General features: G+C 39.0%; 1 protein-coding gene across 4 annotated transcripts in view; it reads left to right on the plus strand.

The window, feature by feature from the left end:
* Positions 1-2,583: 2,583 nt before the first annotated feature.
* The window catches only part of hipk3a (homeodomain interacting protein kinase 3a), a 70,215-nt gene continuing 54,929 nt past the window's right edge, over positions 2,584-17,869 (plus strand). For 2 of the 4 annotated variants that reach the window (XM_079682039.1, XM_079682040.1), the window contains exons 1-4: positions 2,584-2,963; positions 6,078-7,072; positions 7,283-7,474; positions 7,675-7,856. In XM_079682039.1, coding sequence (XP_079538165.1) covers positions 6,080-7,072; positions 7,283-7,474; positions 7,675-7,856 — 1,367 coding nt within the window. In that variant the 5' untranslated portion in view covers positions 2,584-2,963; positions 6,078-6,079. Of the gene's footprint in view, positions 2,984-6,077; positions 7,073-7,282; positions 7,475-7,674; positions 7,857-17,869 lie in introns of all 4 variants that reach the window. The other 2 variants (XM_079682038.1, XM_079682037.1) reach the window with 2 other exon arrangements.

Below are 17,869 nucleotides of genomic sequence, written 5' to 3' on the forward strand. Positions count from 1 at the left end.
TGAATAGCAGACCTTAACCAGAAAAAGCTGAATTATTAATTTTACTTTACAACTTCACATTTATGAATTACTGAAAGTGTTCGTGTTATCAGAATTAGGTTGATTGCCTAGGTTTACATACAAAAGGAATTTCTTTGGTGTATAATGGTGCATACATAAGCAGTAAGAGGAATTTGATGGTGAAAAAGGAGGAAATATGGAACTATTATACAACTATATTGAAAAGGATTATAAAATGTGTATGAGTGTGCAAAAAGAACCATGTTAAAGAAACAATTGCAACAACATGACGAGACGGGATGATTAAGAAGTATAGCAATCAGTACCAAATGCACTTTTAAATAACAGCTAAACTGTCTCCTGGATGCTAGGTGTTTATTTTAAAAGGATATTACATTTTAATATAATCCCAAAGAAAAAATAACACATTTTATATATGTTTTGTATTTATTTGGGGCAGAATATCTGTCACTTTAAAGACTATGGCAACTCTCGGCAGAGGTGGACGGTCAAACTCTTTACTAATGTAGAAGTACAGTAGAAATACTACAGTCCTAAAATACTCCATCACATAGTAATGGATTCAATTGTAAGTACAAGTACACAAATTACAATCATAATACACTTACATTTAACTTAAGAGCATTCCATAGAATATAACAAAAAGTATTTCTTAAATAAATTACATACCCCACCTTTAAGTACCAAAAGTAAATGTTTTCACTAGTAAAATTGCTCTTTTTACAGTATTGTATTATTATAGAATCACAAATTATCCTGTTGTTATGTTCTAACAAATACATGTACGAGCATGTTAATAGTTTTTAAACATGAAGCCATTTTTAGACACTTTATAAAATACTGGGTAGATTGGTATGTTCTAACAAATACATGTACGAGCATGTTAATAGTTTTTAAACATGAAGCCATTTTTAGACACTTTATAAAATACTGGGTAGATTGGTAGTTCAGTATTGCGTTATATCATATAACCATATATTTTATAGATTTTGTTATTGTAGTGCAGCAAAAGTACAATCAATATGTGCCTCTGCATACGTGCAAGTATACAGTATCATAAAATAGTAATACTCAAATAAATTATGTGAAAAAACACATGTCTGTGTGTCACTTTAAACAATGCTCCTGCACATTTATTCAATAAATTGCATGTTTGTCCAAATTTGGTAACATTGCTTGTGCTTTAGAAACATGTCATGATACGATTTGATTCTGGACCACAGTGTAGTGAAACAGATGAGATAAGGAATTTGTTCTTCACTGATGGTGCAGTGAAAGGCCTTCCCTGCATTAGAACCAGACAGAGAGCAGTTACATGCAAGACCTAAACCAACTGCAGATCTAAAGATAGGTATGGTCAACACAACATGCTATGCTTCCCCTTTAATACATGACCAGAGACCCATAAACAACCAGTTTCCCTGTGCTTTTATAACCCCCCCACACCAGCTGTTACTGTGTGCAAGACTCTTTATTTGATAGAAAACTCAAAGGAATTATTTGTCATATGCACAAAAGCTACAGCGTATTGCTGGCATTGAAAAGCATTGGATAAATGTAGACCGATTTTGACTTATTAAACTATTATGAATCATTAAATAAAGTTGAATTAATGGTTAAATACACACATCTTAAGAATATTTTTGAAAACATATCTTAATGTATCTAGTGGATTAAAGCATCATAGAAGTTAAATCAGAATCAGAATAATTTCATTATCCTGTGGAGGAGATTTTGTTTTGTGACAGTTGCTCCATTTTAGAATAACATACTTATAAAAACACAATAAGTTAAAGTAAAAACGTGCAATACAAAATAAAACAAAATCTAATTAAGACATAATGTCAACATGAGAAGCTAAGGTAGAAATGCAATCCAATAAAATGGTTAAATAAAAGAAATAGCAAAATGTATACACAAGAAGTTAAAGTAAAAGTGTGAAGTTCAAGATAAAAAAATATAATAAAAAGATTAATGTAACCATAGGAAGTTAAATCAAAACTTGGCAGTGCAAAATAAAATAACCATATTTATATAGACATATAAAACAAACAAGAAATTAAAATAGAAATTTTCAATACGACTTTAAATAACAATAGTTATGTTGAAATACGAAGTTAAAGTAAAAGAGTGCAATAATAAAATACAAATAAAAGATGTACATTAACATAGGAAGTAAGAAAAAAATGTGCAATACAAGATAAAATAAAAAGACAAAAAAGATTGATGTAATCTTACAGAATTAAAGTAAAAACGTTGCAATAAAAGTTGAAATAAAATAGAATAAAAAGACGTATGGAAAAAGTTAAAATGTGCAATAAAGTAACAATATTTACACAAAAAGTCAAACTGTGGACATTGAACAATATATAACAACAATACGTTTTCCATGGTGATATAATGATAATAATAATACTAATAATAATAATAAAGATATAAATTCCGAACTGTACAGTTACATGTTTTTACAAAGTTGTCACAGTGCAATGTGATACACACGCGCACACATACACGTACAAACAACCACCAACCCCCCCCCCCCACCCCCACCTACATTCCACACATGCGGAGAAGCAACAAGCTACCGAACCAGCAGCAACAGCTAACAGCCAGCAGCTATCTCTGTCGGGGACGCGGCGTATTAGCATGCAAAAGTTTAGAAATACAGGTTCCTTGTCCTGAATAGAGACAAGAACAACGCTGGTCGACACCTGACACGGCTGTCGAAAACATCAAATACAGCTGGCTTTCGTAATAGCCAGTTATTTGCGTTATTTCGAGCTTCAAATGTGTGGAAAGTCGCTCGGTGTCTCCTCGTCGTTGAACAAGATGGCAGCAGCAGCAGCAGCAGCGTCGGTGCAGGATTTGACTGTGGTGCGGTTCAACGTTGCTAGACTGTTCCTTGACGCTCTGGGTGATATTATTTATAGCTCTTATTGAAGGTATGTCAACATATATTAACGTAAGTGGTTGTCAAATTCAGCATTACTTGTTATGTTTTCGGTTTTATTTTACCGTTGAAAATACTTTGCTTACAGCTAGCTTGTTTGCTAACTGTTTTGCTAGCCAACTTCAGTGTGTTCCCCTTTGCAGACAACTGTAGCAGTGAAGGCTAATTAGTTTTTGGCTAACGACGATTATTAGTTATTCATAATCAGAGGTGGGAGAAGTACCCTTGTACTTAAGTACCAGAGTGTAGCAATACTCTGTTACAGGTAAAAGTGTTGCATTCAAAATGTTACTCAAGTAACAGTAAAAAAAGTATTGGCATCAAAATATACTTAAAGTACCAAAAATAAAAGTACCCATTTTGCAAAATAATATATGATATGTTTTGATTATAATTATTGATCATTAAAGTGTTATCAAAGCTGGTATTTGTAAAGGCGCAGCTGTTTTTAATGACTTTGTATACTGCAGGGTAGCTTGTGAATTTACTCCAGGTGTAACTAAAGTCTTATTAATGTATTGTTTATATTTCCCATTATTAATCCAAATATTCAGTGTAACTAAAGGTATTACATTAATGTAGTCACGTAAAAGTACACTATTTACCTTTTTGAATTGTAGTGATGTAGAAGTAGCAAAAAGTGTTTTTAAGATGTTACCTTGAAAAAATAGTGACCAATTCTAACGTTTACGTCAAAAATAATAGGTAACTTTCGGTAGGTTTAAATTAGCCAGGTTGGTTAATAAAGCTACATTTGGGTTAGCTATACACCAAATAGTATAACACACACATTATTTAGCTGCTTGTCATTTACTACATACGTTTTAACAGGTGTCTAGGTTGGTGTTGCCCTTCCCCCAAATACACACACACACACACACACACACACACACACACACACACACACACACACACACACACACCACCCCTGCCATATGTCAACTGTCTCCTAGATTGATCAGTAACAAACTGCATATACAGCTGGTATACTTGTACAACTGTCACACACACACACACACACACACACACACACACACACACACACACACACACACACACCTCTTGTGTCATAGCTCTCGATTTCAGGCCTGGATCGTGGTTGTGTGGGATATCAGACTACCTATGTTGGCAGTTAGAGGATCGAGCAGGAGGTATCACAGCTGTGCCAGTGCCCCTCAATGCCTGATGGTTATAGCACCTTGTTAAGCATACACAGGGTAAACATATTTGCACCACACCAGTCACAGTAGGTTTTTTTTTGCTTTTATTGCCTTGGACTTCTGTCAGTTGCTTGCTTCAGCTGGTTATCAAATGTGGGAGCGGTTTATGAATACCATGCATACATTGATCTCTACTTAATGGAAATACTATCTTTCTCGAAAACGATCTTGATCCAGAAATTCTAATTACAACCACCTCCAGGTTACAGGAGACCTCTGTCTGAAGTTAGAACATAAGTAGGCAGCTCAGTTTTTGAGAACAGGCGATATAGTTCAAACTAGAATAGGCTCCATTTGTTTTCTGTTGTCTGTTTGTTTCCTCAGTTTAAAGAAAAGTTCATAACATCATTTGTTAATTTTTGTAGGCAGTATGTTGGTTAAAACTCGCCAGCCCTACAAGTCTTGATAAGTGTGTTGTATTCTCATGTTGACGTTGTGGCACTCCTCTCTGCCTGTCTGAGCTTGTGTGTGTGAGGGCTTCAGTAGTTAGGAAGGCCACAGCCTCTCAGCATTGTGCTGAAGACGGCAAGCTTTTCAAATGTGTGTGTTTGGTAACACGTGTTGTAGCCTTAAAACCCGAATGACCTCTGAGTTTGAGCGTAAGCCCAGACAGACAGTATGTCCCTGTTAGGAGAAATATGCAGGAAGTGTGGCTGACAGGCTTGGCCTCTGCCTATTATCATTGTGTTATGACTTGCTGGAGGAGAGGAACGTTCCTTTAAGAAACTTTGAAATACTGCTGTTTGAAATTGGAAAATGGTTTGGTAATTGATACAATATTTCATATATGACACTCTATCTGTGACATCAGAAATCCTTTATTCTCCCCACAGCGGGAAAGAGCAGATAAGACAAATGAAAGAGTAGACACATTTATTAAATACAAATCCAATAAGTACACACATCAATAGATGTGTTTATTACATCACATCGCATGTGTGCAAAATAAAATCCGATTTTCAGTTTTGAATGTAAATACTTGCTTATCTCTTCAAGATCTCACAACATGTGGATGTAATGGAAGACCTGCCTGATTTGAGTTTACTTTCAAAGCATGACAATGTTGCTTGGTTGTCATCTCATTAGGAAACTTTAAAAATAGCAAGGTTAACAAAACTAAATTCCAGTCACGTCCCAGAAAGAAGGTTTATCCATCAAGGGGGTCAGTTCCAGTCATTTCAATGATGGTATAATGTCACAGAGTTACAGAACACCCTTCATGTTTACTGATGTATCATTTCCCCCTGGGGTACTGCTTGCTTGGCATTTCTACTTTGTATGAAACCTAGCCTCCAGTGTAGCGTGCAGGGGCAGGCCAGAGATGCAGCAGGCTTCCCCCAGCTCCCATTACAGTGGGCCAGTTCCCTTTTCAGCGAGGGTGACATGATGGCTTTATTTAGACCACAGTCTTGCTCAGTTGATAGGAAAGGGGGCTACCTTTCTCTTCCAATTCTCTTTTCTTTACACAAAAGTTTAGTTAATAGAGTTTTTATTAAAAATGTTGTCAACATGTTGGGTAATTATGTAGAAAATGCCTATAAACCTTTGTCTTCATCAATATTACGATCTCCATTTGCAGACATAACGGACTCAACATAAGCATTGGCTATTGTTCCTGGGGCCAACAACACTATAAACACAAACAGAAAACACATAAAAACAAAACAGCTCTCTTATGAAATTAACTATCAAGTACCTAAGTGCCTAACAAAAACTAAGATCCTTTCAACTTATCGTTTTCGTGTGAGCCCTTGCAATGCTAACTTGCGGATATTCCTAGAAAAATCATCAATGCCCCACATTATATCTTCGGTATTGTGTCAACTTGCTTTACCCTTGACTAAATTATACATATGGCCTGTGTTTTCTTTGTCCCCAATCTTTAGGTATGGCCTCACAAGTCTTGGTCTACCCATCACACCTGCACTCAGCTCAAACAAGTGCCATAGGAACCAGCAACAGTATTACCAGCAGACCTAAAGACGAAGCCCACCACAGTAATAACACCAGCAGAACCTTTCAGCAACGACTTGCGTCCAAGACCTATGTGATTGGAGTCAACTACGGTATTGCCTATCCCAACAACGTTGTCCCATCCTCCACTGGTGCCGATTCAGCAAGACAGCACAGGGGGCTGCAGCTTGGAGACAGGGAGGAGTGTGAATTGCAGACTGCAGGATTACAGAGAGAAGAGAGACAGGGTGAAGCTGGGATCCAGGAATCCCTTTGCCAGAGCAGAGGCCCACAGGAAGTGAGGCTTCGTAGAGACAGCGGTGGAACTCCATCAGCAGGTGGCTTGGACTGCGGTCCACTGGGCAGGGCCTGCATCAGAGTAGAGAAGGAAGAGGGCAGAAGAGTAGAAGCGAGAGGAGGATACGTCAACATTCAAGACACAGGCGCCAACCAGAGATGTGAACAGAAAGCAAGCGAAGGTGGAGAACATCCGCGGGAGAACCACTGCGTCATGCAAATAGTGGAGGAGGTATCTGCTCTACCTTCACTTCCTGCCGCTGTGGCCATGTTGCAAACCAGTACCGGGATCAATGCAGACACTGTAAGAATAGGGGGTGGAGGGACACTGCCCACTCAGCCACCACCCGCCATGGGAATAAGGGGGGGGGGCACTGACATCAAGCCTAATGGCAATACCGAAGCGGCGGCAGGAGCCACTGTGACCAGAACCGGATCAGCTGATGGTGACTATCAGTTGGTTCAGCACGAGGTTCTGTGCTCCTTGAAAAACAGCTACGAGGTGTTGGAGTTTCTGGGTCGGGGCACCTTCGGTCAGGTAGTGAAGTGCTGGAAACGGGGGACAAATGAAGTGGTGGCGGTCAAAATACTGAAGAACCACCCATCCTATGCACGCCAGGGACAGATCGAGGTGAGAATCTGTAAAGAAAATGCACCAGTCTCTGTGTTTGAGTTTAAATTGTGAACAACTGAAGAATCGCATGGTATGGGGTTGCTTGTATCTGCTGGGGGGTTCACATCAGCACACAACAACAGGAACACTTCTTATATTGCCTTTTTTTGATTACAACAAAGACAGTGCTTACTGAGTCTGTGTTGTTTTTCTCTCTTGTTCCTCCAGGTGGAGATCCTGGCCCGGTTGAGCAGCGAGAACGCAGATGAGCACAATGTGGTGCGTGCTCTCGAGTGCTTTCAGCACCGAAGCCACACCTGCTTGGTGTTTGAGATGCTGGAGCAAAACCTCTATGACTTCCTGAAGCAGAACAAGTTCAGCCCCCTGCCACTCAAAATCATCCGGCCCATTCTGCAGCAGGTAAATTGACATGTGCTGCAGACATCCATACACGTAGATACAGTATCCATATCTGTTTTAGTACAGGTTAGACATCAATTAAAAGTGTAAAAAAAAAGACAAGTAACCATAGAAGATAATGACATGTCTGCATTGTGCTTTGGCATCAGAATCACAGTGCCGAAATTCTAATATCTATTTTATTCTTGTAAATCTTGCAGGTGGCAACAGCCTTAAAGAAGCTCAAGTGTCTCGGTTTGATCCACGCTGACCTGAAGCCAGAGAACATCATGCTGGTTGATCCCTCCAGGCAGCCCTACAGAGTCAAAGTCATCGATTTTGGCTCAGCCAGCCATGTCTCCAAGGCTGTGTGCTCCACTTACCTTCAGTCCAGATACTACAGGTGCATGCTTCTTTTCTTCTCTCATACACCTTGAAATGACTTGCAGGGGAGTCACCCTGCAATGGGTGAGGCTGGAGATTACTAACATGCCCGTTTATAGTTTTCCTATCCTTGTTTTCTTAAGGGTTCTGTTACTTACTGAAGCTGTTTTTGTTATATACTTAATTTTGTAAAAAAGTACAACAATTGCCATGCCAAATTTTGAATGAGACATTTCATAGTTGAGTTATCTATCCAATCGACCTTAGAAGGAACTCGGCCAGTTGCAGATAGTACAAAATGTTCAGAAGTTAGATTCACTGAATATTTCTTTTGGAGTGAAATGGCATGTCACTTATCACCATGAGATGCCAACACAGTTAACTGATTCAGTCCCAAGGGTAATGGTTCTTTACGTGTGTGTCTCATATGTGTTTCCCACGGGGCTTAGTAAACTCTCTCCGCAGCTTTATATGTTAAGGCCTTCTCTCTTATGTAATGCCAAGTTGTCTGTATTAACTTGCAAACAAGGCGCTCCAAGATGTGAACAGCCCCCCCCCCCCTACACCCATATGTATTTGTTTCCGTCTTTCACTTTTTGTACTCTTAGTATTCCTGTTTCCCTCACTCTTTCCTACACGTATTCCTTTATGGCCCTTTGCCTGCATGCACCTATGATTGCACCGAGTTCAGCGCGTCACGCCCTGAACTCTACGGCTGATGCATTACACGAGGAACGCAGAAATGAAATATTGGGCACGTCTCAGGCTAGGGTGAGAGTAGGAACCTGCCTATGGAACAGGATTGTGAACTTCAAGACATAATGTTGTGCAAAATAACTTTGAACATTTAGTAACTAAGGTGTAAGGCAAACTAATTCCTTTTTATTAACCAATGAATAACAGGCTGGTAGTGTCATTCAGCTATGCACTAAGCAACACGTTTCAGCAAGTCGGTCGATCCAGTCTGATCAACTATTGGAAGCTCCTTAAATATTGTGCAATTATGACAAATATGATTGAGATATTTCTGCAGCCACTGCACACACCCATCGTTACACCCTGTACAGTCATGATTGTATTGCCCTGTAAGGAGCACAAGGTCTTTGCAGGTATTTCAACCGTTTTTGAACAAAATGTGAAATGAAGAGCCACAGAGAACCAAAATACCAACCCTGGGTGCAACTTCCCCATTTCTTTGCAAGCCGAGGAGAGTGGTGCTATACTTGTTACATAACATAAAGGTTCTGCAGTTGACCCGGTTAAGTGTACATTGGTGTGTGCTCATATGTGTTTTGTCCGTGGGCAGCACGGGCAACGCAGAGATCATAGTGCAGTTAAAATTGGGGCTGGCACTGATTCTTAGAGAGGCCACTTGGGACACAGAAGGCCGGGGGGAGAATGTGGTATGTGAAAACCCACATTTAGATCCAGGAAAAAACATCAGACATTCCTGTGTGTGTCTGGGTGTGCTCGTATGTGTCCTTGTGCCTAAACTACAGCTGCCAAGGCTCAATGCTTCATGTAGGTTACACAACGTACTCTAACCTGCTGCGCTGTAGAGAGCTGAAGGAATGAAACCCAGAAACCAGGAAAATGAGTTGGCTTTCTAGCACTTCCGGTTCCCTTGTATTAAAGTCAAAGGGTTCGTGGTAAGATGCCTAAAATAAGGTCTCTGGTTTACACAAGCCTAGGAGCTTTGAATGTTCTATTCCTGTAATGTTGTTTTTGAATGTTCTTTTTTAGTTGTCTTGAAAAAAAGTGGTTGCCAACAAGTGGCTAAATGAGTTGCAGATGCAATGACGCAGAACAACATTTCACTTTTAACTTATGGGCGATGGCTTCAGTAAAAGGTGCCTTGTTATGCTTTTTAGGGTTTTCCCTTTCCTGTAGTGTGTTTTCTATAGGTTTGTCTGTATATAAATGGTCAGCTAAGGATAAAACCCCAAAGTTCCCTCCAGAGGGAGTTTCTCTTTGAAACGTTTGCGGTAGTTTGCTTATAGCCTTGGGTTAGCTTTTTAATTCTGGCTACTTGAAAATATCAGTGTGTATGTTTGCCACAGAGGGGAAATGTAGCGAAGTAAAGTGACTCAAGTACTGAACATTACTACCATTTTGAAGTACTTGCACTTTGACTAAGTAGTTATAGATTTTATATGCTTTATACTCTTACTCAACTACAATTTGGAATCCGATTTCCTCTATTAGTCCCACAGTGGGGAAATGAACAGTGTTACAGCAAAAGTGGCATAGTAGTTAAAAATGGAATGCAATAATAAAAAAGAAAGAAAAGTAGATATTAGTAATACAATCAAAATGAAGACAAATAAGTACACAACTGTGGCTAAAAAAGAATTGTAGCAGCAATTACACAAAAATTAAGTGACATAAATAGCATATTAAAGTATTTTCTGGATTGTTTTAGGTACCAGCTGTTATGATAATGAAAACGGCCATTATGCATAACAACACATTTTAAATGTGGTACTTAAGTTTATGTTTTTACCATTACTTTTGTACTTTTACCTAAGTATAACATCTCTACTTCTTGCCAGTTTCTGTTCATTATTGGTAACACTTTCATTCATCTATCCTTTTTGTCTTTATTTGCCTCCCTTCCCCCTTGTTCTGTTTGTAGGGGTGTGGATTCAGCTATGTCGACAGCTTGTGTTGTATACATATGTATATATACTCTTGTGTTGTTAGGCCAGAGGCCTGTACTACGAATCCAGTTCAACATACTCTGGATAGGTTTGAGCTGGTTTACCTAATCCAAAACAAACGCGCTCTCGCTAAACTGTCCTACGACGCTGGTTATCAACTCGGTAACTCAAGCCAGGGTTTCTCCGTCCAGCTTAGTGCGCATTCACATGAAAGGGGAGGGGCCAGCAGCATTTGACCAGCAGCATTTGACCAATCACAAACATGGTCAAGCGTACTGACAGCGCAGCGTCATACTTCCTGAAGGAAAAGTAAACTATAATATTAGACATATGAAGAAGTTAAACTTTAAACATCCATGACTTAAACAACACTGGTAAAAGAAAAAGTGTTTGAATGCGTACATTAACAGGTTTATGATATCACTGCCCCGTCTAAGACACGAGTGGATCTGACTTAAATTACATTTGACTCGAGTGTTTCGTCAACTTAATGTGTTGCTTAAAATAATACTTCTGCATACAGTATGTGACACTGTAAGTGTTGCACGGCCAGATACGGCTCAGCTGACTCAGATAAGGAAATATGATACATTATGATTAGGCCTGTCGCGATAATCGATAAATTGACTTATCGTACGATAAGTAAAAATGGACTCGATAACTTTTCTGAGCTCGATAAATTGCCGTTTACATAAAGATGTGACCAGCATTTTAGCCTGGAGCGCTGTGGCTGCCAGGGGCACTGTGAGGGGCGGGGCTGACACACAGCCAGGTCAGGACACTCCGCGTGCACGTGCAGCAGCGTAGCAGCCAAATTAATAATATAGCGACAAGCGGGAGACAACGTGTGACTTACTCACGGGGAATTTAAAGTGAAATGGAATTGGTTACAAAACCTAACTACACATCTCGATTCTCCGGTGTGGCAGTATTTTGGATTCAAACCAAATCAACGAGGCGAACCTACGGACTTGAATTAGCCGGGCGGTGTGTCGCATTGGTTTAAAAAAGGTAGCGACAAAAGCAGGCAATACCACGCATTTTAAACCACCTAAAACACAACCACCCCATTCCGTTTTCCCAGCTGGGAGCAAACACGGCAGCTGGAGATGGAGAGCCCCCGCCCGACAATGCAAACATGTTGGTGTTCCTTGCTCGAAAACTTAGAAAAACAGATTTGGATATGGCCTGTTGAGGCATCTGGGTCTTTGACAGTGGACTGTACACTTGACTGTTTTTTTAAGGAGGTTTTTTTTGCTTGTGAGATAATGTGTGCTCATATTTATTTATTTATTTATATATATGAGAGAGAGAGCTCTGTTTTCCAGCCTGACTATTTAATGTATTGTTTTGGTTGTGTGATTTAATTCATTTATTATAATTTAATTAATTTGTTTTATTTATTATATATAATTTATATATTTTAATATTATTTCACATTTCATTTGCAATGTTGAATGTTCAATAAAAAGTTATGTTTGAAAGGCTGTACTTGAATTATTATTATATATTATCATTATGTCTAAAATGGTCTTAAAACGGTGCCGACAATATTATCGTTTATCGCAATAATTTCCAGAAAAATGTATCGTCCAACTAAATTAATTATCGTGACAGGCCTAATTATGATGTGATATGAGTGACAATGGGACACATCGACGTCTGCACTCACAGTGCGGTGGACTGTAGGCTATGTAACGTAATGTTACTTTGATCCGGTTACTTATGTTGTGGCAGATATTTAATTAAGCTTTCTTAAAACTAATGTTATAATAGTCAGATTGCTCTGAAGATGGGAGGTGATATTCTATGTTCACGTTCACACAGTCAGTTGATTTTTTGCCGGCCGTTTTTCTGTATTTCCTTTATCCTGTAATATGACTTGATAGCTTTAAACTCTGCACACTGAGCTCTGATTGGTCAGCAGGCGGTGCTTTCACTGACTTGATCTCTTGTCCGGAGCAGGTTAGCCGTTCAGCATAAGTTATCATGGAGATCTAGCCCGTTAAGAAGAGAACCATAGGACCGGAAACCCAGAGTTTTCCCTGAAGTTAGCTCGCTAAGCGAAAATCCGGCTTCGTAGTACAGGCCTCTGGTGAGGCAAATGTCCTCATTGATCTGGAGATGTCACCACTATGTTTTTCCTACCTATATGATTATGTCATTTGATTCCGACGGCAGTGTGTGTGTCATTTTGTTCAAACATCATGTCATCAGGAGAGTGGTTTGCAGGACAGCATGTCTCCAGTGCTCACATTGCATAATGGCCCTACTGTATTGTTATCACAGTGAGGCTGTTAAAAAAATGCTAGCCTCACCACAATGGGTAGGAGGAGGTTTTATTTTTCCTTTAAGCTCTGGGGTTTTCCCTGGGTTTTTCAGAACCATAGGGGCTAGCATTGCCGGCAGTGTGGTGCAAAAGTCCGTTTTTAAAGACATAAATGTATAAATAAGTTGTACAATTGAAGTTGACACTTAACACTCTCACTAAAGGCAAAGTCTGGAGGGACTTGGCTTGGAAACCGAAGGGTCGCTAGTTCAAGTCCCAAATCGAAATACAAATAGGGATAGAGAGGGGCCATTTCAAAACCTTGGCACTGCTGAGGTGTCCTTGAGCAAGGCACAGAACCCCTAACAATGTGTATATGTTCTGTGCTTTGTGTGTATTTTTTCTGTGTTTATACAGATTCAAAAAATGATTTTCCCCTTAGGGTTAATAAAGTGTTTTATTCTTCTTTTAAAATCTACATTTTAAAACACAAGTAGTACATATTGTAGCAAAGAATAGCAATAGTATGTCCAGTAATGGTAGTGTAAGCATTTGGAATTGTCTTCCATTAAATTAAATGGTTTTATATTAAATTATATTCTTTTGTAGTTTCCTATGAAGTTGCATTCCATATAATTTCAGCAATCTAAATATAATATAGTCCTCTGCTATAGTGGGTGTCTTTATTCCATCATAGCAAACCTTTTGTTGTATGTAAATTGACACAAACTTGAACTTTGTTGATTTTATAAGCACAACACTGTCTCGGGCACAAGCTGTTGAGTGCTTGCCATGCTGTAACGTGTTGTTACCATGGCAGCATGACACAGCAGGGCCTGGTGAGGTGACTGTTCCCTTCCTGCGGGGGCCGGTGACGTACAACCAGCTGCCACAATGAAAACGGAGCACTGGGCTATGTGAATAATTCAGTTAGGCAGCTCAGGTGGAAGGAAAGATGGCTATCATCTTAGCATGCTTACAGATTTAGGCAGGTTGTGTTGGGCTTTCTTTGTCTAGGTGTGATTAATGTGTCACAAAGGTGTTGTTTTACACTAGTCGCATCGTAATAGTACATGGTGTGCACATTTGCCATTCTTTTTTAATTAACATGAAAGTATATTCCTGAGTAGACATAAAGAAAGAGGTGTACTCTCATGTTGAGATGAGTTTTGATGATTGGCTCACCTTATGGTATAAACGGCAAGAGAGAAAGCCTTTGAGCTCCATACTGTTTCAGAAATAATCAATGATATGGCGTTTCATCACGGCAGTATTTAGTTTACACAGTAGCTTGTGCATTAAGAACACTTGTGTTAGGGCATGATTTAACAATAAAATACCACGTGCTGTACGCCCTCCCATGCCACCCTGGCATGGCCTCTTGCCCCCCCTTTGCCACCCCATGTAAAATGTTCTAGAACCGCCCCTGGTTTGGGGAAGTAAAACAGTTATAAAGACATTTAGCTGTATTTGTGGATTAATGTTGTTTTTCCGAGTGCATCCCATACCGGCTGCTAGTACATTCAATATGAATAAAACACCAGTGGTGTATTTGTATTAACATGTTGCTAGATTCCTTGTTCTTTACCTGCATTTCATCAATTATAATAACACTTGCAGTATGTGTCAATAGTATTGTCCTTGGTTGGACTTGCTTTTCTAAAATACCACTGCCTTTCCTAACCTGCTTAATTATAGTCTTGTTACCGTCTCTACCATATTGCTACTGTGGTATAAACCACAGTAATACAGAAAAGGGAAACTGATGTTGTCCAGAAACAAACACTGTTATCCTACCCCCTTCGATCCCTTCTTCTTTCCTTTTTTAAAAAGCATTTCATTTTCAAAAAAGATGTATTTCCTTCTGAATTCTATCTTGGTGACATAGTAGAAAACATTTTGTTCTATGTCTGTTTTTTGAAATATAAATTGCCAAATGTACTTTGTTTGAGCCCAGGATTTAGGAGCATAATATTTATGGTTGAATAAAACTGAGGTTTCCTTACTATCATAGTGCTATTAACTATTGTCTTGTTGCTTCAATGCTATTTATGAATTAATTGATGAATTTATGTGTTGCTTTCTTGCCTTGCGACACATTTTTCAAGTGTTATTTGAACCAATGGTTCAAAGACCAAAATGAAATCAAGAGTACAGGGCTCTAAAGTGCAAGTATTGCTCCACATTTGCCCCTAAAAATAGAAATGTTTCAACTGGCACGAATAATTTACAATACAGAGTGCGAGTTAACATTACATTAAAGACCAACCATCTCACAGATCGTTTTTCATGTATTTTCTTAGACGGGTAACTAAAACCTATGCACTTATAGAAGTATAATTAGCCTGTCAACAGTGTTTACCACAGAATTTGTTCTATTTGTGGCTTCAGCTGAGAAGGGTATCCACCTGGATTCCACCGCCAAAGCAGCGCGGCCTTCAGAGCTAACTGCAGCTACTCTAGTGACTTGACAGGAAACATTCCGCTCCTAAAAAGCTCCCGGTCTATGTGATATGACGCCCCGGGAGGACAGAAAAAACACATCCGGACCGCGCCGCATGACGGTGCAACATACTCTGTCAGCAGTGGACAACAAACAAAGCGTTTGCCTTTCTAACTTTGGCATTGTACCCTGTAAAAACACATTGGTTAAGTTCCTCAGAGGTTTGACTGTCGGTAGTTGGAGTTGGCTCTGCTCAAAAATTCAACATTTTTATTTTATAGATAATTGTTGTTTGGAACATTTAAGCTTATGTTAAGCACATTTTTAAAGCCATACAGTAACAATGGTAAACAATCCGTCTTGAGCTGAAAGAACGGAAACAGAAATTGTGACCAAATAATGTAATCAATCAAATGAGTAAATATGTATAAGATGCATACCACCATAAAAAACATTTGATCTATAATTTCTAATATTAGCTACTATAGCTTAAAAGAACCTATATTACATGTATTTAGAATCTGATATTGCATTCAAAGTAATCGTGAATGTGATTAAGAGAGAAATTGTTATTTGTAAATGTTGTGATATTGGCATTATATTGGATATAAATTATTATTATCAATCAATCAATTAATGTTTATTTATATAGCCCAATATCACAAATGTTACATTTGTCTCAGTGGACTTCACAGTTTGTACAGAATATCAGTATGGCAATACGACACCCTCTGTCCTTAGACCCTCACATCGTACAAGGAAAAACTTCCGGAGAAAACCCAACAGTTTAAAGGGGAAAATGGGAGAAACCTCAGGGAGAGAAACAGAGGAGGGATCCCTCTCCCAGGACGGACAGACGTGCATGGATTATTACACGGATTAGTTGAATTCTCAATTCTGATAGGTCAATTTGGAAATTGTAGAGGTTGTTAATACTCATTAACACACCGCTGTTAAGAAGAACAGACCATTCCTATGGAGGATCAAGGGACTGAATGCAGCCATATCAATCCGCAGAAAGAAGTCGGCAGTGGACAACACACATTAGTTTTCACCCATCACAAAACAACATGGAATACTTTTTGAGTATTCACTTTAATATTTGTGAACGGCACAAAACCTTGGTTTCATGACAGCTAAACTTTCCCCGTAAAGAAAAGAAAAAAAGCGAGGAGAGGGAGCACACATACACAAGCTCATGCAATATAAATATAAATGCTATACACGGTACATGTCACGGTGCATACGTGTTTGTTCATAAACTGCGGCAACTTAACACTTTTTACTGCGCTCCCTTATTTGTCATTGCTTTCTGTTGGTATTTCCCTAATCTCCTGCACATGCATGGTCACACTCATGTAACTTGATCTGCCTTCCAACACGTCCCACGCCTCAGTAATGTGTGAAGTGTTTTGCATATCATTATCATGGATTCGCTTTGTAGACAGTACGGGGTTCCCACGTCCTGTAATGAGTCCCATCTCCTCATGTTGGACACACTCGGATATATTCGTGCCTGAGGTGTGTTTGATCCTAGTTATCTCAGTTCTCTGTACACAGCAGGGGTGTGTTGCCATACAGTGTGCAGTGTTTGTTCTTGTTGTGTAATTGCGGCTCTCTAGTGTAAACGGTTAGTTCTGGAACCTGGTCTGTCTGCCAAACGCCTGACAGGGGGTGTGTGTTTGTGGGTGTGTTACGGCCTGTGTTTGTTAACAACAACACACACTATCCTTTTTTAGGTTTGTTATTGTAAACTTGTAAAGTTATTCAAAATAAATGGCCAAATCTTGCTGTAAAACTACATCTGCTTTCTTGTTGACCTCAAACATAAAACAACAAATGGATGTAAGACAAAAGTGCAATTTAAACCATAACCTCCTTAAATCTTTTTCCTCTTCCTCATAGTTTATTTGATTTCATCATTTTTTTGTAAACTTGAGCAATCAACTGATTTGGCTTGCTAATCTTCTGTCTGTAAGTTTTCCTAATTTTGAAATAAGTGGTATTTGTTCAGCCAGTGTTTAGCTTGTTTACACTATTATGCTAACTTCCCTACAGGCTTAATATAATTCTAATGAATCTACGTTTCCTCTGCTGGTTAAATGCTACTTTTCAGGTTAATATTTGTATCCCGTGCCTCTACTGTGAGGTGTTTACATGCTTCAATGTTCAGAAAGGTTTTTTTCCTACTGCCTGTGCTGCAGCACCTCATTTCACCCTGTGTCTTAAACCAGAGCCCAATCTGCTGCAACTGTTACATAGTGATGTCATTAAATGTAAACAAAGTCCAACCAGCGCGTTGCAGGCATTTACATGCACAAAAAACCTATATAACACACTACAGGAAAGAAAAAAAAAGAAAAATTGATCTGATCCTTTGAGTCCAAACACAATTTGTTGTGGTCATCTTTTTATCGTACCATTTAAAACTACTGTGGGGTTTTTCAAAATAAGAACACAACAATCCCTTTCTTAGGCCCCCGTCCACACAGAGACAAAAACAAACCGAATTCGATATCAACATGGGAAATTCTTGGCCGAAACCGATACCGAAAATAGGAAACGGTCGGCCGAAAACCGAATGCCGAAAGGCCGAAAATGATTAATAGAAATATATATATATATATATATATATATATATATATATATATATATATATA

This window comes from Notothenia rossii (genome assembly GCF_949606895.1).
Source record: "Notothenia rossii genome assembly, chromosome: 5".
NCBI classification, from domain to species: domain Eukaryota; kingdom Metazoa; phylum Chordata; class Actinopteri; order Perciformes; family Nototheniidae; genus Notothenia; species Notothenia rossii.